The 23,802-nt window shown below is 31.1% G+C and overlaps 1 protein-coding gene across 1 annotated transcript in view; it reads right to left on the reverse strand.

Annotated features, from left to right (window-relative positions):
* Window positions 1-23,802, reverse strand: part of LOC130231686 (A-kinase anchor protein 13) — a 118,237-nt gene that overhangs the window by 50,464 nt on the left and 43,971 nt on the right. The window contains 4 exon segments of the mRNA XM_056461061.1: window positions 8,092-8,139; window positions 10,966-11,249; window positions 14,887-15,008; window positions 22,012-22,075. Coding sequence (XP_056317036.1) covers window positions 8,092-8,139; window positions 10,966-11,249; window positions 14,887-15,008; window positions 22,012-22,075 — 518 coding nt within the window.

Here is a 23,802-nt window from a genome sequence, read left to right on the forward strand (position 1 = left end):
TAGTTGTGCATTAAAAAAAAAACTAATAAGATATTTAATAAAAAGTACGAAGGTTGCAATTATATTAAAGCTCAAAATAAATAGATAACCGTATTTTTTTAAAAACCTACTAAAAAAAGAAAATACAGATTATTTCAATTTAGCCTGACATAAAAAAAATCCCTTAAATTGACATTACCTACTGTAATCATGTCAAATCATATTGCATTATATTAAACAAATGTTGTTTCTTACAGCAGCTCTTATGTTTCATAGTTGTACTGTACATTTAAACTCTAATATAGAGATTACCATAATATTATCCTTCTAATTTATCATTATTTTAAAACAAACAAAAAAAAAAATTATCATATTTTGAAAAGAATTACATGCACAAAAAAATGAGTTCGGTTTACAAAAATGAATAAAAATTGAATAAAACGAAAAATAAAAATTGAAACCTTTAAAACCCTTACAGTACAAATACACAACTACATTTAAATATCAAAAAATAAATACTTCATAATTTAAAAAAACAAAAACAACTAAAAAGACGAAGGAAAAATTCTCAATATAAGCTGACTTTTAAAAATCCATTCAATAGACATTGCCTACTGTAATCATGTCAAATCATATTGCAGTGTACATTTTACAGTGTAAATTATGTTTAAAAAAATGGCTAAAATATTTTTCTTACTTGTACTTTATATTTGAACTCTAATATAGAGATCACAATAATAATATCCATCTATTTTATAATTAATCAATAACTTTGTCAAAAATAAAAAGAAATGATAAAGTGAGCATTTATCCTATTTTACCTGAATTACATGCAAAAAACGATAGTCGTGCTTAAAAATACTGAATAAAATTTCAAACTTTTTAAATGCGAACAGTAGCCAAAAGCCCAGTGGTTAAGTGCACCGACACATAGCACCATGTTGCTCACGGCGACCCGAGTTCGATTCCCGGCTCGAGGTCCTTTGCCGACCCTTCCCCTCCCTCTTCTCTCAACACTTTCCTGTCTGTATCCTCCACTGTCCTTTCCAATTAAGAGTGAAAAAAACCTAAACATAATCATAAAAAAGCCCTAACAGTACAATTACACAACTATGTTAAACATCAAAATAAAAAAATAAAATATATATATGTTTTTTTTTAAATCGACTAAAAAAGACTGTAAAAAGTGAAAATAGATATTCTTTTTAAAATAACCTGACTTTAAAAATGCCTTCAATTGACATTACCTACTGTAATCATGTCAAATCATATTGCATTATATTTTACAGTGTAAATTATGTTTAAAAAATGGCTAATATTTTTCTTCATTGTACTGCATATTTGAACTCTAATATAAAGATCACGATAATCGTATCCTTCTAATTTATCATTATTTTAATTAATCGTTAACTTACTAGCAAAAAATTTAAAGAAATACAAATAAAAGAGAACTTTTATAATTTTTTAAAATAAATTACATGCACAAAAACGATAGTCTGACTTAAAAAAATTAATAAAATTATTCAAAAATGCGAACAGTATAAAGATCACAATTATATTAAACCTCAAAAATAGAACTAAATCTACCATGTTTACAAAAAAGAAGTAATAAAAAGACTGTAATAAATAAAAAAGTCTGTAAAAATTTAAATACAGATTATTTCTATATAACCTGACATTTAAAAATCCATCCAATTGATATTAGCTACTGTAATCATGAGAAATCATATTGCATTACATTTTACAGTGTAGATTGTTTAAAAAATGGCTAAAATATTTTCTTAGTTGTACTTTGAACTGTAATATAGAGATCACGATAATATTATGCCTCTAATTTATCATTATTTTAATTAATCAAACTTACTAGTTGAAAAAAAAACATGAATTGAAAGGATTTACATGTACAAAAAAACCTGTTTACAAAAATGAATAAAATCTTTTTAAAACAAATACAAATTTTAACCTTCAAAACCCTAATAAATACAAAGACACAACTATAAATACAAAGACACAACTACGTTAAAATATCAATAAATAAATACTTAATAATTTAAAAAGCAAAAACAACTACAAAAACGACTGTAAAAACTGAAAATACAGATTATTTCAATTAACCTTGACTTTAAAAACCCCTTCAATTGACATTGCCTACTTTAACTGTGTCAAACCAGTCACATTAAACATTTCACATTTTACTCAAACACGTTTCCTCTTACCTGACATTCGTACCAGACACAACAACCACGATATTAGTCATCATACAACAAGAAGAAGAAAAAAGCAAAGCTACAACACAAACTCCACAGCAGCAACACTTCTATCGTTTATAAGCCATCGTGTGTCTGCGCTGAAGGCCTAAACAAGCGGCTGGTTTTGCCCTCAGACAAACAGGTAATGCAAATGTAGATGCAAAGCTCTTTGTGCTAGTCAAAAGGGGCGGGACTTCGGCTGCGTTTACAGGAAGCATTTATACACTTTCAGTACCTGATGAGCTTTCTAATCTCTTCCAGCTCTGGGCAGGGTTCACTGGGACACCAGCTCAAACTGGGCAAAATACAGGGGGCACCAGAGGGGGCACAGATCAGTTATAGGTGTAGTAGAGTTTGGAAAATGAGCAGTTGTTTAGTAAACAAGTCTATTGATGATATTGCACTGCAAAAGAAATATATTTTCCTTGTTTTTGTCTTGCAATGTCTACAAGTTCATATATCAAGAAGCTTCCGTCCTGTTACATGGAGAAGGTATTGCTATTTTTAAACTCTGGACCTTATATTATTTATTATTTTGTTTATATTTTTGCTTATATTATTTTATTATATATTATTTATTATTATTTTTACTAAAAGCTAGTGTAAAGCCAGTGGATTTATTTATCCATTCATTCATTCATTCATTCATTCATTTTCCTTCAGCTTAATCTCTGTATTTATCAGGGGTTGCCACAGCGTAATGAACCGCCAACTTATCCAGCATATGTTTTACTTCCAGCTGCAACCCAGTACTGGGAAACATCCATACACACTCATACACTGCAGACAATTTAGTTTATTCAATTCACCTATAGTGCATGTGTTTGGACTGTGGGGGAAACCAGAGCACCCGGAGCAAACTCACGCCAACATGGGGAGAACATGCAAACTCCACACAGAAATATCAACTGACCCAGCCGGGACTCAAACCAGCGAACTTCTTGCTGTGATGCGATGGTGCTAACCACAGAGCCATCGTGTTGCCCAGATTTATTTATTTTTGTTTGTAATTTAAAGTGCGCATTAGTGATTACAAAAACGCACATATACATTGTTTTTTACACACACAGGGATGCGCAGCAGCATTACTTGTTATTTTGCTTATTATGTACAGTACTTTGGTCAGCCCCTGCTGTTTTCTTTTGCTTAATTTTATTTAATTTTAATAAATTAAATCAATTAAACTAAACTAAAATTTATTTATTTTTTTTAGACGTCCAAAATAATTGCGTTTATCTGTAAAACAAGTAAAATAATAAGCTAGTGGGGTATGCAAAAATTATTTTTTAAAAAATGTAATAATTATGTAGTAAAATGTAATGTAATAAAAAATACATAATAATTTTTTATTTTATCATAATAAATAGTTTAATAATAATAATAAATAATAATTTTAAGATTATTATGTTAACACCACACAATAAAAAATTAAACAAAACTAAAAATAAAATGTAATGAGAAACAAATGCTTTTATTTTGCTTAAACTAACTGTAATCCTTTAATCAGAATGTTGTGAAAATATTGTAAGTTAAACTTAATATGTTGGTTAGTTGTCAGTTGCCTCTACCGTATAGTGTTGCCATATGGCAACATGATATTAATGTTCATTTCCCTGTCACTGTTTCTTTAAGACCAACGTTCAATTTTTTGTTGAAAAGAGAAGACCTTAGTTTAGCCAATGATGTACTTTGATTAAGTCACATGACGTGCAGTGCTTTTCTGTGGCGCGATTTCTGACAGACTGGCGTTTATTGTGAGTAGCTGCTGAATGCAAATGATAACGTCAATAAAAACAATCAACTCATGTCAGATCCACAAAAGAATCTGAAACATCACCTCCAGTAAGTTATGATGACATTTTCACAACACAAAGTTTTTATCAAACTAGTTTTTGTAAATCGATCAAATGTTTATGTTGGCAAATGATGGAAGTAGAATATTGCAATGGGTTACCTATAGCTAGCAAGGTCAGCTGTGATCTTTTATGTTGTAACAATAACAGCATTGAAGCTGCTAATATAATGTTTATTAGTCATATGTTAATGGCATTTGCGTTATGAATAAAATCTTAGTTTTAATGGGATTACTTCTGATTAGATATAAATACAGGGAACAGTGTATTAGTGAGGACCACTATGTTTTATGGTAGGCGAAAAAAGAAAAAGACGATGAAAGTGAAGTGACCATGAGAATGATGCAGATTGGACAGTTGATAACAGCAGTGATGGAGGTAAGCTAGCTCAGAGGCAGATAAGACAGACGTAGTATAGTAAACATTGCTAGCTAGTGGCTACATTATTCTGATGCATCTGGATTTATCAGACTTGTTATTTATTTGTTATAATATTTACTAGAAGAAATATTTTACCTACTGTATGTTGTATGCATGATAATACAATATTGTGTTTGTTCACATTACTATTTAGCAAAAAGAATGGAATAAATGAAAGCTGTTGGAATATCAGCTGCATCATTTATGCAGAATGAATTTGGGAGTATCATAACTAAAAAATTCATATATGAAGTAAAAAATAATTCAATTTTAAACTTTAATTTAATGTTAACAATGCAAATCTAATTAGATCCACTTTATTTGGTAAACAAAGCAAGTCTCCTATAATATATCTACTAAAAGACAGAAAATGTTACTTTACAAACTGTATTCTAAATGAATCATATGAACACTTTCATGCTAGTCAATATATAAAATGAAATTAATTTAAAAACAGAATAAATATAAATGTACACACATTTATTCAAGTAATTAAACAGAATCAATCATGGGCTAAAAATCTGCAGAATTCTCCGCGTGCAGATTGCGCGTTGGCCTAATTAAAAGGTAAATTCTAAATAAAAAAAAAAAAAAAAAAAAAAAATCGAAGTTAGATCCACTATTGGACGTTGTTGCCATATGTCAACATATCATAAAGTACCTTAAAAACTATTTCCCCCAAATTTTTGTTTTCTTACAGCACTTCAAGTTAAGCCATTCTAAGGATAGAAACAGTCAAATATTTTTTTAAACGATCTATATTAATGCGTGCAGTAGAGGGTTTAACTGGTGAAAGTTGAGACGACTAGACAAGTTATTTTGATTCAACTTAAGGCAGATTTTTTTGCTTGTTTTAATAAAAAACACTTGACCTGTAAGCCAGCACCCCACTTATGGGGATTGACACCTACTTAAAATAAAATGATGACAGTTCTTCAGTGAGCTACAAACACAAATAAGGTATCTTCAGAAAGAAGACACTTTGAAAAAAGAAACTGCTTTACTATGGTCTATCTAGAGCAGGGGTGTCAAACTCAAATCCTGGAGGGCAGCAGTTCTGCAGCGTTTAGTTCCAGCATTTAGTCAACACACCTATCTGTAGGTATCAAACAAGCCTAAAGCACTCAATTAATGGATCAGGTGTGTTTAATTAGGGTTGGAACTAAACTGTGCAGAGCTGCTAGTTTGACGTAGAAAAAGTATGTCTTGAAAGCCATATGAATGTGAGTGTGTATGGGTGTTTCCCAGAACTGGGTTGCAGCTGGAAAGGAATCCGAGGCGTAAAACATATACCAGAATAGTTGGCGGTTCATTCCGCTTTGGCGATTCCTGATAAATAAACGGACTAAGCCAGAAATACAATGAATGAATGAAAGAATGAATGAATTTGCATCTGTTTTCGGCAAGTGACAAGCACAAACACAAATAAGCTATCTTCGGAAAGATGAAACTGCTTTACTATGGTCCATCAAGAGGACGGGTGTCAAACTCAATTCCTGGAGTGCCGCAGCTCTGCAGAGTTTAGTTCCAGCATTGCTTCACCACACCTATCTGTAGGTATCAAACAAGCCTGAAGGACTCGATTAGTTTGATCAGGTGTGTTTAATTAGGGTTGGAACTAAACTCTGCAGAGCTGTGGCCCTCCAGGAACTGAGTTTGACACCTGTAATCTAGAATGTTTAATGCTCAAAGAAAATGTTATAGATGCAGAAGTAATGAGAACAAAAAATTGTACTGTAATTTTGTTAATGTAATTATGTAATCATTAGTAATAACCTACAGTAGAAAAAAAAATATCTTGAAAACCAAATGTCTCATGAGTTTATATTGCATATTGGATGAAGATGCAAAATGAGATCCCTGCAAAGAGTTTTACATCAGAGACTATATGTGTCCTCTTCCTCACTATCAGAGGTGAGTTTGCATTTATTAGAAAAACTGCTAAATGTTGAATAAAACTACAATGTAAGAAGCAAAATGAATGCTGCTGCAGTACATTTTGATTATACTTTACATATATGCTAGTCTAAATGAGGTTTAAAAGTGCACAGAATATTTAAGTAAGATAATATAATAATAATTTATTTTATTAATTGTACAATTGACTCTACAGAGATCTATAGAGATCATGACAATATTATGCATCTGATATATAATTACTATGATTAATCAATAATTTACTAGATATAAATAAAAATAACTACAAATAAAAAATAAATATAAATAAATAATTTATAAATAAATTAACATTTGAACTCTAATATAGAGGACATGATGATATTTATTCATTCCTTCATTTTTCTTCTGCTTAGTCTCTTCACAGTGGGTTGCCACAGCGGAATGAACCACTAACTATTTCAGCATATGTTTTATGCAGCAGATGCCCTTCCAGCTGCAACCCAGCACTAGGAAACACCCATACACACTTATACACACACACATACACTACGGACAATTTAGCTTATTCAATTCACTTAGTGATCATCTTTGCACTGTCTCAAAAATGACTTTTGCAAACTGAATAATTGTTTCCCTCTTTTCTTTCTGACAATTTGAACTTTTAACTTGAAAGAAGACTAAATCTCTTAGAATACTTTTTTTTTTGCAGTGTGTGTTTGATAAGAGCACAACAGTTTGGTTTCAGAAGCAAACATTTGAAAACATTGTAATGCTTTATATGTAATTGTGCTATATTTAGAATTTCCTACCAAGTGCATAATGTTATTGAAAAACAGTCTGCAAAGTTACAAAGTCATTCCAAAGGGATTTATTCTCTATATCAGTAAACAGTAGGTTCCTTCCAGGAACAAACATGCCATGATTTTCCCTAATTTGAATAAATATTTACCACCTAATCGATGGCCAGGGGGACGAGGTCTGGTTGTGTTAGTGGTGTGATGAGTTTATGAATAAAATACACACAGATCTAATATACCGATACACATGCAATGTCTCAAAATCTGGAAAATGCATGTAATTTTACATGTGTAATTTTAGAATTAATACTTTGTATCTGTGGCTCAGTGGTTAACACTCTCACTTCACAGCAAGAAGGTAGCTGATTTGAGTCCCAGCTGGGCCAGTTGGCATTTCTGTGTGGAGTTTGCATATTCTCCCCGTGTTGACAAAAGATTGCTCTAAAGGTGCTCCGGTTTCCCCCACAGTCCAAAGCCATGCGCTATAAGTGAAGTGAATAAGCTAAATTGTCCGTAGTGTATGAGTGAGTGTGAATGTGAGTGTGTATGGGTGTTTCCCAGTAATGGATTGCAGCTGGAAGGGCATATGCTGCATAAAACATATGCCTGAATAGTTGATGGTTCATTCCGCTGTGGCAATCCCTGATAAATAAAGGGACTAAGCCGAAAGAAAATGAATGAACGAATGAATTTGCATCTGTTCTCGGTAAGGGACAACTGTGTTTCTGTTCTGCTTTCTTTTCTCAAACAGGTTTCACACTTGCTTTATTCTTAAAATATTACAGCAATATTTACATTTTTATAAGTTACATTCAATTTGAAACCACAGCTACCGTTGTGCTCTATAGGGATCAACATATACTTAAAATAGTGCAAAAAAACAAAACAAGATACCTTCTTCTGTAAAACACAGGCTTTCCCTCTCCTGCATTTTGCACAGAACTGAAAATGAAAAGATGATGAGAGGTATAAGATGACATGGAAATATGAAGTTATATTAAGTACACTGTAAAACAAATGCTGGGTTCCACACAATCGATTTGTAATGGGTCAATATGAAGGAATTAATTTAACTTATTTTACAAATTTAAGTGGAGTGAACATAAAACAATTATAGTGTTTAAAAAAAACTCAATATTTGGGTTGTTCCAGCTTTTTAAATATGTTTTTTTTTTTGTGTACAATGGCATGAAAGATCAGAATAAAAAGAGTCTCCCAAAAGGGTAAAAGCAAAACTTAAAGTAAAGAAAAACGCAAATAAGAGTGAGGTTGGATGACTAAAGGTGTCACATGAGCATTTAGTGTGAGTGAGGTCATTTTATGCTTTACAAATAAATTACGCGTTGTACCTGCACTGGTTAAATAATGAAATATTTTATTTAAGGAAACATTACAGCATGCTAACATTACAGTAATGCAAAACAAAATTAATTTAAAAATGTATTGTATTTTTACATTTTATTCTTAATCATTATTATTTTATTTGTTAATTTAATTTGTTATTCAAATATAATATATCACATAATTTTATTTCCAAGTCAAATTTAAGCACTTTTCAAACTTATCCAGCACTTTACCTTAAAGTGCTTTATGAATAAATTGAGCATTGTACCTGCGCTGGTCTATTTCTTTTAAAATAGTTTTCAATTCGATTTTTTTTACTAAAATTTTGGACATTTTAAGGCTTTTTAAATGATGAAACCGATTGTTATTGATTAGGGATGCACTGATACTATTTTTTGGAACCGATTCGATCTCGATACCAAAATTCTGAGTATTGACCGATACAGATCAAATCCCGATACTGTGCCTTTTTTTTTTTTTTTTTTTTTTTAACTTAATGCAGTTTCTTTAGTTCTGGTTATAAACTCAAATAACATATCTTCTTTAATAAAAATAACAGATCTATAGACCTACTATACATGACAGACAGCACAATCTAACTAAAAACATGATGCTTGCTATAAACTATGGGCTACGTTATTTGAGCATTCGTTATGATATTTTATGTTATATATATGTTATTCATTGATATGATCTGTTGTAATTCAGCGTTTCCTTTTTTAATATTAAGATTTTTCTTTAAATCTGCAATAGGCTACCACTATTGACCCTAATTAATCAGCCTTTTAGCAAAGCCTGATATTTTCCTGCAGGTTTGAAGCAGACTAAACTAAACTGTCTAAGGCCTGTTTTACTTCATAAACATTCGCTTGCCTAAACTCGCCACGAGTGAGACGGAGAAACTGAAAGCATCTCTGAAAAATTATTTTTTGTCAAAAAAAATTACCTTTTTAAAACGAATTTCTTTTAGTATAATTTGATGGTTATTTTAATGTAATTTTTGTTGGTCAGTTATCTACAAAATAAACAAGAATATTTGAGGTGAAGTTCCAAACAAGGTCTGTATATGCTTCAGCGCAAATATTCACAGTTTCAGAGTAGCCTATATTAGGCTAAATCATTTTCTGTTAATGACAATCCATATTGCGCCTGTCAGTTTTACATTTACATTTACATTTAGCAGACGCTTTTATCCAAAGCGACTTACAAATGAATTTTACTTATATTAATTTACTTATATTACTTATATTTACTTATATTAATTTAATCAACTACTTTGACCACAATGTGCCAGGCTTTACAAACTATTCGCAGCCCTAAAGTATTCCCCTCAGAAGAATAAATCGAGAAGGATGAGAGAACAGAAACTTATTGTGAGAATAATTTTACAAACCGGCGCACATCGCATCTGCGCAGCCAGTGAGTGAATAAATCGCTTAATGCATCAATGAGACAGCACGCAGCCCTCCGGTATCTACAGACACTTCCAAAACAGCAACACAAAGGGAAGAAATCAGTGCGTTGAGGATCTGTTCAATGTTTTATTGACCCTCTCTAATTTAAAGTTTCAACTTTCAGGTAGCTAATTTGTGTGTGAAGAGCAGGTAATAATAACCCTCTCTACTCCAGTATTGCGAATGAGATCTGCTGATCTAACAGACACAGCGCAACATGATTTAGAAACACCAATGAACTCCGTGTTGCAGGTCAAAATGAACCCTTTAATGCAAAACTCAATGCATTTCTCCACTGATTACTTATATTAATAGGAACAATTAGTCTTAGAGAAAGTTTGTGTTGTCATGAACGCGACACGCAGTTTGAATAGTGAACGAATGGAGAATGATTGACAGGCGCAACGGAGGGAAGCGCTGAACTGAACATGAATTTAACCACATGAATATTCATCTGTACTTCACATTAAACTATAGAATGGCTTCAGAACATTTGGGATATAGTAGGCCTACATGACAACTTTCTAGTGTCTTATAATAGGCTGCCTTCATGGCTTTTGTTGGCTTATAAATTACACAGAATATAGCGCACGCGCAAGATCAGAGCCAGCTGGCCGATACCCGATCCAGCAAAAATATGCCGTAATGAACCGATATCCGATCCAAATATCGGGATCGGTGCATCCCTATTATTGATAGTCTTGTTAAATCTGAGGTTGCGGTCTGTGTGCTGAGAGTTTATTGATTGAAAAAATATTTTTATTACTAGGTTTTTAATTTATCTTAAGGCAAGGAAAAAGATTTTATTCTATATTGTTTTACTTTCTAGTCTATTGTTAGAATTTTATTGTTATTTTGTAGTGGTGTAACGAATCACAAATCTCAAACTTTTGTATTAACCTGTTTTGTGTTTACTTTTGTGTTAATACTGTTGTCTTAACCTGCTTCATGACTAAATTGAGCATTGTACCTGCGCTGGTTCATTTCTTCCTCTCCCGCCTGGTTCTTTCCAGGACCCCAGCTGTGTCTGCGAAAGGGAGAGAGGGATCGTCCAGAGGAGTGGAAGAGAGAAGTGGGCAGCGGCGTCTCTGTCAGTCTGTCTTTGGCCTCGTCCTCCGCCTCTCCTCTGAGTTGGGACTCCTCTGAGCTCTCGGCGGACGAGCTGGGACGTCCCACGCTGGTTGTGTCGTCTGTGGAGGAGCAGGAGACAGAGACTTCGCTGGTGCTGTCACCTCCTCCTACTGAGCCCTGACCCTTACAGAAACAGATTTACAGAAAGATGAAACAGTATTATTCACAGTGCAGCTGATAAACATGTGCTGGATGTGTACTGATGATGAATGGAAATGTGCAATTCAATAAAAAATTCAAATACAATTTTATTAAAACAAAACATTTGTACTGACCCCTGAGAATCACAATACTGATTTACACAGGGGTGCTACTGATAACACGCTGGCTATTTATTGTGAATGATGAATAGAATTGTGTAATAAATAACAAATAACAAATAAAATAAAATAAAATAAAATAAAATAAAATAAAATAAAATAAAATAAAATAAAATAAAATAAAATAAAAAAATAATAAAATTAAATTAAATTAAATAAAAAATAATAATAATAATAATAAACTAAAATAAAAATAAAATAAAATAAAATAATAATAATAATAACAAATAAAATAAAATAAAATAAAATAAAATAAAAAAATAATAAAATTAAATTAAATTAAATAAAAAAATAATAATAATAATAATAATAAACTAAAATAAAAATAAAATAAAATAAAATAAAATAATAATAATAAAATAAAATAAAATAAAATAAAATAAAATAAAATAAAATAAAATAAAAAAATAGTTTTTTCACATCATTACAGCTTGATTATACCTTCCTTCTAGCTACTGATAAACACAAGGTGTATGTATTGTGAATGATAAATGGAAATGTGCCAATGAAAAAATTAAAATATATAAAATGAAATAAAATGAAATGAATTTTAATAAAATAAAATAGTTTTTCCACATAATTACAGCTTGATTATACTTTCTAGCTATTGATGTATTGTAAATGATAAATGCAAATGTATAGGAAAAAAAAAATAAAAGGCTGCACGGTGGCACAGTGGGTAGCACATTCGCCTCACAGCAAGAAGGTCACTTTAAGCCTCGGCTGGCTCAGTTTGTGTTTCTGTGTGGAGTTTGCATGTTCTCCCTGTGTTGGCGTGGGTTTCCTCCGAGTGCTCTGGTTTCCCCACAGTCCAAAGACATGCGGTACAGGTGAATTGGGTAAGCTAAATTGCCTGTAGTGTATGTGTGTGAATGAGTGTGTATGGATTTTTCCCAGAGATGGGTTGGAGCTGGAAGGGCATCCGCTGTGTAAAACATAAGCTGGATAAGTTGGCGGTTCATTCCGCTGTGGCGACCCCTGATTAATAAAGGGACTAAGCCGAAAAGAAAATGAATGAATGAATGAATTAATTAATGAAACTAAAATAAAATAAAATAAAAAATAAAATAAGTAAAACTTAATAAATAATAAATAAAACAAAAATAAAAGTTAATAAAAAATAAAACGGGTCTTAAAAAAAATCATTACTTTTTTATATAAATCACATTAATTTTATTTTATAATATTATTAGAGATAATTAGAGATTTACACAGTTATAATTATTTGAGACTAAGCCGAAAAGAAAATGAATGAATGAATGAATGAATGAATGAATGAATGAATGAATGAATGAATGAATGAATGAATGAATGAATAATAAATTCAACAAACACTTTTTTTCAGGTAGTTTCAAGGCAACATTTCTAATTTTAGTTAAAGTTTATTTCTTACATTAATATTTAAATTATATTGTAGATTTATTTACATTACCACAATTTTTTAAAATAATAATAATAAGAAGAAGAAGAAATAAAGAAGAAATAAAAGAAGAAGTAGAACACTTATCCTTAAAAAAAAAAAAAAACGTTGGTTTACTCATTTGTCATCGACTAATTAAAAAGAATGTCCCGCCTCCAATCAAATGCAATTGGTTGAGACAGCCAGTATGCTTACATGTATTTTGGGGAAAACAAATCACCACCACAAAAAAATTATAAATAAAATGAATAAATGTTTACTTACCATGAAATTCTAAAGTTAGAAAAGCTTTGAGATGAGACGACCATGATATCATCATTTGCATACATGATTTTTTTAGAGCTCTTTCTTAAATTTACAGTACAATACTAACTCGCTCATATCTAAAATCCTAAAAAGTACCTCAGATTTATGAGAATGTCAACACTCAGTCTGAAATGAGTCAACTGATGCCAAGATGTCTCCGTACACACATACACACTCCTCATTTCATCCACTCAGGCATCTTGTGACATAAACTAACGGTAAGAGTCAGCTATGATCTCACACATCTAAATTTTAGGTGCTTGTGTATGTGTGAGGTTTTGATGAGTCTGTTGTGCCGAGCAACAAGGGGAAGAGGATTTGAGCTTCTGACACAGATTGAGGTTTGTGTTGGTGCTCGGGGGCATAAAAGCCCTGAATTCAGGTTTGTGTGTGTGTGTGTGTGTGTGTGTGTGTGTGTGTGTGTGTGTGTGTGTGTGTTTGCGTTTGAGGTTTAAAAAGAGTTTCAGAGAATTTAACCATGTGACTTTAAAAAAACCCTATGATGGATTTTAACATTTAAGTGGCACAAAAAAGGTTAATAAAATAATAATACTAAAAATGTAAATAACTACATTTAATTTAAATAAAGTAAATGAATAAAATACAAATAAAAAAGCTAATTAATGATTAAATAATAATAATAATATTAATAATATTAATAATAATAATAAATGTAAATAATTACATTTAATTTAAATGAAATTAATAAATAAAAATTCTAAAAATACAATAAAATTAATAATAAAATAATTAATGATAAAATGAATAAATAATAATAATAATAATGATGATGATGATGATGATTATGATAATGATGCAAATAATTACATTTAATTTAAATAAAGTAAATTTATAAAATTTATAAAATACCAATTATAAAAATAAATAAAATGAAAAAATAAAATAAAACTAATAAAACTAATAAAATAAAAAAATAAATAATAATAATAATAATAACAACAACAACAACAAAAACAACAATAATAATACATAATTACATTTAATTTAAATAAAGTAAATAAATAAAAAAATATATATAAAATAAATAGTAATAAAAGGAACTCTGGTCACATGATAACATTAACTGATTAGTTTGAAGGAAAAATTTAAATTAAATTAAATTAAAACATTTTCACATCATTACAGCTTTATTATACTTTTTTTCTAGTTACTGATAAAATCAAATAATTTATATGTCATAGTTACCACATGAATAAACAGTGTTAGAGAAAAAGGAAAATGGGCATCTATGAGCAAAATAAAATAAAATAAAATAAAATAAAATAAAATAAAATAAAATAAAATAAAATAAAATAAAATAAAATAAAATAAAATAAAATAAAAAATAATTCTTTACATCATTACAGCTTTATTATACTTTCAAGCTAATGATAAAGACGGGGTATGTATTGTTAATGATGAATGGAAGTGTGCAATAAAATAAAATAAAATAAACAGCGAACTAAATAAATATGAATATCCATGTAAAAAATTATATATTAAGAATGCAAAATAAAACATTCAGTACATTAACAAGTATAAATACACACAATTAATTAGTATAAGCTATAAGAATAACGATGCAAATAAGCAAAAAATATATACAGACAATATCTCAAACATTACCCTGAAAGGCTTTAGCAAGCACTCTGAACAACACATGTAGCACCAACCGGAAGAAAAATCTAGTTTGTTTTATTTTTCCTTCTCTCACCTTTCTGAAGACATTATCCTCTCCAGCATCTGGACTGAGAAATCCATCCGTATCGCTGCCCGAGTCTCGAAAAGTAACCGATTCTGAGCTGCAAGTCTGAAACTCTGGATACCGTGAAGCCTCTGCAACAACAACAACAACAACAACAACAACAAAAAAGCAAACAAATTAAATAAAGCTAAGTTTATTCCCTTAAAAAGTCTCCAAAGAAGTCGTCTTACAAATCATCCTCCTTCAGAACAGCACATGCATTCACGACAGCAGAGTCGGACAAACGTGATTAAAGCAAAAAGTGTAACATCGCGTGGGGAACAAAACCGTATCACGTGTTAGACAAAACCACCATGACAAACCTCAACAGATTCCATCACCTAGAAAAACTACCGCCCGTTTCCTTCCTCGCTCTTGCTTTCACTTTAGTCTTCTTAAAAGGGACATATTATAAAAATGTGGCTATTTGGGGGGGGTGGGGGATTAAGAGCTTCTATAATGTAGTATAATAAATTAGATTATTATTTTCGTACTTTGTTTTAGTAAACATTTTCCATCTAACATGAAAAAAAAAGAAGTGCTAATCAGATTTTAATTTCCTAGTGACATATGAAGAGATGTTATTACGTAATATTACCACTCCTTAAAGGGACAGTTCACTAAAAAAATGTAAAGCATTATTTATTCATCCTCCAATTGTTACAAACTAGTTGAGTTTCTTTTTTCTGTCGAATGCTAGCGGCAGCAATGTGGCGCAGTCGTTTCACAGCAAGAAGGTCGCTGGTTCAAGCCCCAGCTGGGTCAGTTGGTATTTCTGTGTGGAGTTAGCATGTTCTCCTTGTGTCCGCGTGGGTGTCCAAAAACATGGTATAGGTGAATTGGGCAAACTAAATTGTACGTAGAGCATGTATATGTGAATGAGTGTGTATGGATGTTTGTCAGTGATGGGTTGCAGCTGCATAGGGCATATGCTGGATAAGTCGGCGGTTCATTCCGCTGTGGCGACCCCAGATTAACAAAAGGACTAAGCCGAAAATAAAATAAATGAATGATTGTTACCGATTGCCAATGACTTCCATAGTAATTTTTTTTTTTTTTTAAATGGAAGTCTATGGTTACCGGTTTCCAACATTCTTCAAAATATCTTCTTTTGTGTTCAACAGAAAAAAAGAATCTTATAGTTTTGGAACCACTTGAGGGGGAGTACATTTAAATTTTGGGGTGAACTGTCCCTTTAATTTGCACGCTTCCACCCATGATGACATTTCTTTTTGCTCACAGTACCAGGTAGAGATTTACTGCACTTTCAGAAATAAAGGTCAAAATCCGTCACTGGGACAGTAGCTTTTCGAAAGATACATTTTTGTTCCTAACAGGTCCTTAAAGGTACATATTAATACCTAAAAGGTTCTCGACATCTAAAACACAGAGATTTTTGTTTACTGTAATCTTTGAAGGAAATGTGCAGAGGAATGCTGGTGAAGTGTTACATTTTTTGGGCAAAATAGATTTTATGCCACACACGATGGTCAGCTCAACATCGTTTCTGAAGGATGGGAAAACATCAAAGTTTCAAGTAACTTCACATCCAAAACACATGCATTTAAGTATTTAACTTTAGGATAATGCTTCAGTTCTGAATGTGTTTGCTAAAATGCTGTGCTAATGTGGCTAAAGCTACCATTATCTCTGACCGTTCAGTGAGGCCAGATCAATTGTGGTTAGTTTTACCCTGAACACACCCACACTAAAATAATCCTTAAACACACTTATGCACTGTATGGTCTCGAGTTTTTACATTTTTTTGTGAAGAGAATTGTACTATTAGGTGTAATGCTTATTAGCAAAGGCTAGCACATCTAAACAGAGCATTAGCATGCTAGTGGATGAGATGAATCAACTTTTACTTCACAAAAAAACTGCATATATTGCAGTCCTGGTTCAGATTAGAGGATGTAACCTCTTCCTCTCCTCTCATGTTAAAAATGTGTTAAAATAAACAGTGAAGTGCTTTTAAATGAGCATTTTTTATTCGATGTTTGACGTGATCTCAACTAAAACATGAAGACAGACAATAGGGTTTTTATTTTATCACAGCTCTGCAAATGAGAAGCATCTTGAAGGGAACTGGACATGTCAGATACTAGAGAGCATTTGATTGGTCAGAAGATTTAATGACAAACTGAAATATGAGGTGATGTCAAAAAAAATCCATTTAGGTGGAAGTGACAAACTGCAAACGTTGATTGTTTATTTCTTCTAAATACAAATTTTGTCACTGTTTTGTAGCACACTAGCTTATAGATATCATTAAGACTAACATGCCAAGGTTAATATAAATAACGAAAACGAACCGAAAAACGAAAAGTGAGCAAAAACTGTCCTAAAATTAGTTCTGAGAGTCTCAATCAACTGTATATGTAACTCATGCTTAAAAAACTTATCTTTTAGTTAATTTAGGATAGCTTCAAATTAAGCTAAGATACTTGGAAATGTAAACAGTATATAGTATTATCGGACCTTTATGTTTAAGTGTTTAAATATAAATACAGATGTATTAAACTTTTATTTGATAAAATCATGTTGGACCAACTCAAATGCATCTCATTGTGTAAATAGTTTTTTTACTTGGTGCTACACAAATTGATTAGATTGAAATCCTGCCCCCAATTAAATTGAGTTCATTCAATGAGTTATTTTTTTGAGTGTAGTGTATATGTGTCCTCTAAATACATGTTTCAAAAATATATCTTTGGTTGAGTTATTATACAATATTCTGAGGATTTTGTATCTTGCACCTAACACATTTTCTGATTTATAAAAAAAACCTAACACTATAACTGAAACTAATAAAAACTAAACTAAAACTAAGCTATTTCAAAATATAGAAACTAATAAAAACTAGTAAATCTGCCCCTAAAAACTAATTAAAACTAACTGAATTTGAAAACAAAAAGTCAAAACTAAATAAAAACTAAAACTGATGAAAAATCTAAAACTATTATAACCTAGCAACATGCTGATACTAACATCTAAAAAACATTATTTAGATTTGATATGAACTTAATCTTCTGTTGGTCATTTCAGACATTTGGTTTTGTTGTTTCTGTCGCGCTAGCTCGTAGAAGCCCCGCCCTCCTGTGAAAAGCTGCAGCTCATTTGCATTTCAAGGAACACACAAGAAAACAATGTGTTTTTGCTAACTCAAATAGGTGCCACGTGTTTTCGCTAACTCAAATAACTCAATCTGACAACTTACATTATATCTTTTGCTATTTTGAGTTGAAACTTCACACACACATTCTGGTGACATCAGAGATTTATTTGACATCTTGTGAAAACGAGCATAATCTGTCACTCTCTCTCTCTCTGTGGGTTTAGTGTATGTGAAGAGAGCGGGATCAGCACTGGAGATCTGTCACGAGAGTGTGAGCTTTGTTAGCTGTCACACACACGCACACGCACACAGGCACACACGCACACGCGCACACGTGCACACACGCACACACACACACACACACACACACACACACACACACACACACACACACACACACACACACACACACACACACACACACACACACGCACACAGGCACACACGCACGCACACACACACACACACACAGGTGGCTCTGGGTCTTGGGAAATGAGGGTTTGGCTATAGGGTCACTCCAGCTGCTCTTTCTCTATAATCTACTCTGAACGACCCAGCACTGGAGTGAAAGCAAACATCATTACCTCAAACAACTGACTACATAACACAGGACACGACGGGAAACCGAGACCTTCAGTGGTTAGTGACTACACATAAAATCCGGGTTATGTTTCAAGAAGATTATAAATAAATAAATAAAAACATGTCAAAATTATTTTCAGTAGGGGTTTGACATGGTTCAATGATACGTGAATAATGTGACTTTTGTGAGATGGTAAAAATTATAATAAATAAATAAATAAAATAGAAAACTTTCTCTTGTTCCACTACCTGTTAAACAATATTGTAAACTGAATTAAATGAAAATACATTAAACTATGAAGTATATACATAATAAAAATAAAATAGGTGTGTTATTTTATATAATTAATATAATAATAAGTAAAACTAAATGTTAGCATTATAGATAAAACAAAGATTATTATATGTTTTTTAGCATGTTAATTCAATAAATGTATACTTGTTGTGTTTAAAACTGCAAATAGTGTGTAGCATTGTGTAAGAAAATAACAAAATTAAAATAAAATAAAATAAAACAAAAACATGCTTGCACATTAAGATGAAAACAAAAAGTAAATGTTAGCATTGTAGTTTAAAAAAAGATTATTATATGTTTTTAACATGTTCTGGGGTGTTTAAAACTGCATAGATTTTAGCATTGTTTAAAACAAAACAAAATAAATACAATAAAAACAAATGTGCACATTAAGATGAAAACAAAAAGTAAATGTTAGCATTGTAGTTTAAAAAAAAGGTTAGTATATGTTTTTAGCATGCTAACTAAATAAATGCATACTTTGGGGTGTTTAAAACTACGAATAGCATTTAAAACAAAATAAAATAAAATAAAAACATATTTGCACATTAAAATTTAAACAAAATATAAATGCTAGCATTGTAGTTAAAAAAGATTAGTATATGTTTTTAGCATGTTAATTAAATAAATGTATAATTTGTGGTGTTTAAAACTGCTAATGGTGTTTAGCATTGTGTAAGCACATTAACATTAACATAAAATGAAATGTAACAAAAACTACAATTTGTAAATAAATATATAATTTATAAAACATTGCACTGTATATAAATAAAATTAAACTGCAGGAATACAAATACAATCTTAAAGTATTTTAAAATATCTTCTCTAATAAATACATTTGCATTATGCATATAAATCATTTTAAATTACGAGTAAAACAAAATTCAACTTCTTTTAAAATCAGAGCACTGTGACTAAACTACAACCACAGAATCAACATTGCAACATTGTAAAATGCAATAATATGTCATGCTAGTAAGGAATAAATAAAATCTCATCCTGCCTCCTACATTAATGGAAACATACTAGTGATTCAAGTAAGCATTCAGGACAATCCAGTCAGATTGAGTCTAATTGTGAAAAAAAGACCATTCAAGTTCACAACAGGAGAAACAAAACAAAAGATCCTGTATGGTTGATTCACACTTTTCAGTACATCTCAAAGTGATGTTAGGATGTATAAAAATACTTATTTAGCATTATACTAATTAAGCATAAAAATAATGCAATTATTAACTCCTGTACCATTAATTACATTTTATTTGGTAAGTCACTATCTCTTCTCAAATGAAATGAGCTCAATTTGAGTTCATATTTAAATGAAAAGAGCTCAATCACTTCATTGTTTGCCACACCATGTTCCTGTCTGCCTGGGAAGCCAGCCAATTACAACAGAAGTCATTTACATATTATATAGAAGACTTAAAGGTAAAGAACTCTTCTATACTCTTCTATAACTCTTCTGTAAAGAGTTGGTTCAGATTTAAGGGTGGAAATGTTTTGGCACAAAAGTAGCAATGATAATATACTGCTTAATGCTATTTTCCCTACTTAGACAATCAATTAAAGCATACATACAACAAAAAAAGTGTTCATCACATGAAATGCATGAGCACTGTGAGTCACAAATGATTCACATATAAAATGACGATAGTGTGTTGCTAAACTTACAACCTAAATATAAAAAAGCACATAAATATGTACACTACTGACAAAAAGGTTTGGAGTAATTTTTTTTCGCATGGATCATGTCAATCTATTCAGGTTGGCATCATTAAGAAAACACCCATTACAAAATGTATAGAATATTTCACACTGTTTTCTGCTCTTACTGCATTCTAATCAAATAAACACAGGTTTGATGAGCATTCACTAAAACCATGAAGCCATTTTGTTCTTTAATATGTCAACTGTAGTAATACAGGGTTTCAGTTAAATTGGAGACATTTAAAGACATTTTTAAGACCACTATGAATTAAATTTCAAACTCATAAAGGGCTAAAGGCAAAGGAATTTTTCAAATGTCCTAGATGGAAAAGATTTTTATTTGCTCCATCAAAAAAAAACATGATTAGAATTTAATACATTTAATAATACAATAAAAAATGTAAATATTTCAGATATTTCTTAGCAAATATTGTGTAATAACCATAAAGCTCAACTTGTATCCATACAAAATAACCTTTCTTTAAAATACAAAAAAAAAAATCAACAAATGTTTTAAAAGTTTCAAAAAGTAAAACAATATAAATCAGCAGTAAACAAAAAGAGCGCTTGTAAACAAATGTTATTGTAAGGAAAATAATTGAACCATTATAATAAATAGGGTTAAAAATGACATTTTGGAAAAAAAAAAACGTTTAAAGAGACTGATTGTTAGTGATTGTATTGCTTTCGGCCAAATTGGGTAGCTATATTCAAGAACAAAAGAAAATTAAGACTCATTTATAAAAGATTTAAGACCTACAACACAACATTTCAGTAAATTTAAGACTTTTTAAGGCCTAAAATTTAGATTTTGGCATTTAAGACATTTCAAGACTTTAAGACTCTGCAGAAATCCTGTGATATATGAATAATAATAAAAGTAATATAAAATATAAGTCATAAAAAATGATATATAAAAATATAAATACATACAATTTTATATCCGCGAGTTGCAGAATATTTCTAATTTCCAGTTTAATGTACTCAAACAACACATATAAAGCAGATTATAAAAATATATATGTAGAAATGTTAAAACAAAAACAAAATTATAAAAAATTAAAAACTAAATAAATATATATTGAAATAATAGTAAAAATAAAAATAAAACTACTAATTAAATCTACAATAGTATTCCAATCTTACAATAACAAACACACTGATGAGCATGAGAGAACTCGGCTTATTATAAACACACAACTGTTTGCTATTAACACTGAACAAAAAGCACATCATTATCTGATATTTCTATGTATTTGTGGCAATATACCTTTATCTACAGCATTAGACTACAAATGAAAAAATAAAACTAAAATTAAACAGTCTAGGCTAACGTTGATATTACTTTACATAACCAGTGATAGAATATGAGGTCAGGGCTGTGTGATCTTACCTGTGGACAGGCTGTGTCTCTTTTGGGAAACACTGGAACAGAGTGCGTCTTTGTCTCTGTGGATCTGGGGACAGAAAGAGGAAGATATGGTTTTACACATGTGACTGTCTAACTGGAAAGAGTGGCTTGACATACTAAAAACAAACATAAACATCAGATTGCATGACAATACAGTTTGAATTTGAGTTTATCCTCACGTTTTACATTGACTGAAAGCAGTATCTGAATTACAGGGGGTTTTGGGGGTGGTTCACTACTATAATTAATGCTTGATGGACACCGAAATTAGATGTGTGGGGAAATACAGTAGTTTGCACTTATCTGTATCTGAAATTAAAAAAATAATAATAAGGACCCCCCCCCCCCTATTATGGTTCATACATTGCCAATGTACAATCACTTCCAGAAGATTGTCAATGTAAATTTTCTTGTACATTAGGTGTTTGTATCTACATTCAGCCTAAAATGATGTCAATTTCACTTCTATTTTCTATTTTCTTCTTTAAATATATTTATTATCTGTTTTTGTCCTGTCTCTGTTATCCTGTTGCACAGTAGAAGCTCTGTCACAAAAACAAATTCCTAGTATGTGTTAACATACCTGGCAATAAAGCTCCTTCTGATTCTGATTCTGATTTAGACTCATAGGGCTCTATTTTAATGGCATAAGCAAATGGTCTATGTGTATGGTACATGTGGACTTTTGGCGCATTCAAATCAACTTTAGAGTTTTAGGAATAGGAAAAACGCATCACCAAGCGCATGACCTAAACAAGTTGTAATTATTCTCTTAATCTTTAAGTGTGTTATGGGTGTGTTTTGGGCACAAAGTGCATTAAACCAATCAGAGTCTCATCTCCCATTACCTTCAAGCATGACTTTGAGTCGCGCCATGGCAGATTCGCTATTTACATGGCAGACTTTGCAAGCAGAAAAACTGAAGACTTCACTAGCAAGTGTGTAAGGTTATAATGTGCAAGTGCACCTACAAAACAATCTGGATCTGTGAAAGGTGAAGCATGCATGGGTGGAGGCAGGTAATTAATAAAGGCAATAACAATCTTTTGCATTTTATTCCTTAATTTTTCATATTTAAAGACATTTCTTGCTGCTGCGCATACTTGTGTGTGTAATAAGCAATTTGTACAAGCAGTTTTGACTCGCCTATCACTAACGTGCTGCTTAAATAACAAATAAAGACTTTAGACCAGCTTTTAATTGGTAAATGGTGCAGCCTACTGTATAACCGTTTACTCAAAATAGCAGCCTGCAAACAATGCACCTTAACACCTTCTTTTCAGACCATCATGCCCATGGGTGCAAATGCATTTGCTATTTAAACAATGTGGTGAAAAATGTGAAAATGATACCTGCACCAGGCAGAAGTGTTTGTATCTACACTGTAAAAAAAACAAACTAATTTTACAGAAAATATCTACAGTATTTTTTTGTCATATCAAATTAAATTAAAAACTTAGTAAAATGACAAACAATCTTTTTAAATTAACAGTTTGACTTTTAATGTAGGTACTTTATCATTAAAAACAAATTACTGACATTTTTGTTTTTTATACAGGGAAATTACAGTATTATTTGTACAGTTTTTTTTCTGTTATTTTAAACTATATTCAAAAGTCCGTAAAAATTACAAACAATATTTGTAAATTAACAGCTTGACTGTTATTTTATGTACTATATAATTAATGACAAATTACAGCAATTTTCCTGTTTTATACAATACAATTGCCGTATTATTTACACAGTGTTTTTTCCAGTTTTTTGAAGTACATT

Source organism: Danio aesculapii, chromosome 7 (assembly GCF_903798145.1).
Source record: "Danio aesculapii chromosome 7, fDanAes4.1, whole genome shotgun sequence".
Taxonomy (NCBI): Eukaryota; Metazoa; Chordata; class Actinopteri; order Cypriniformes; family Danionidae; genus Danio; species Danio aesculapii.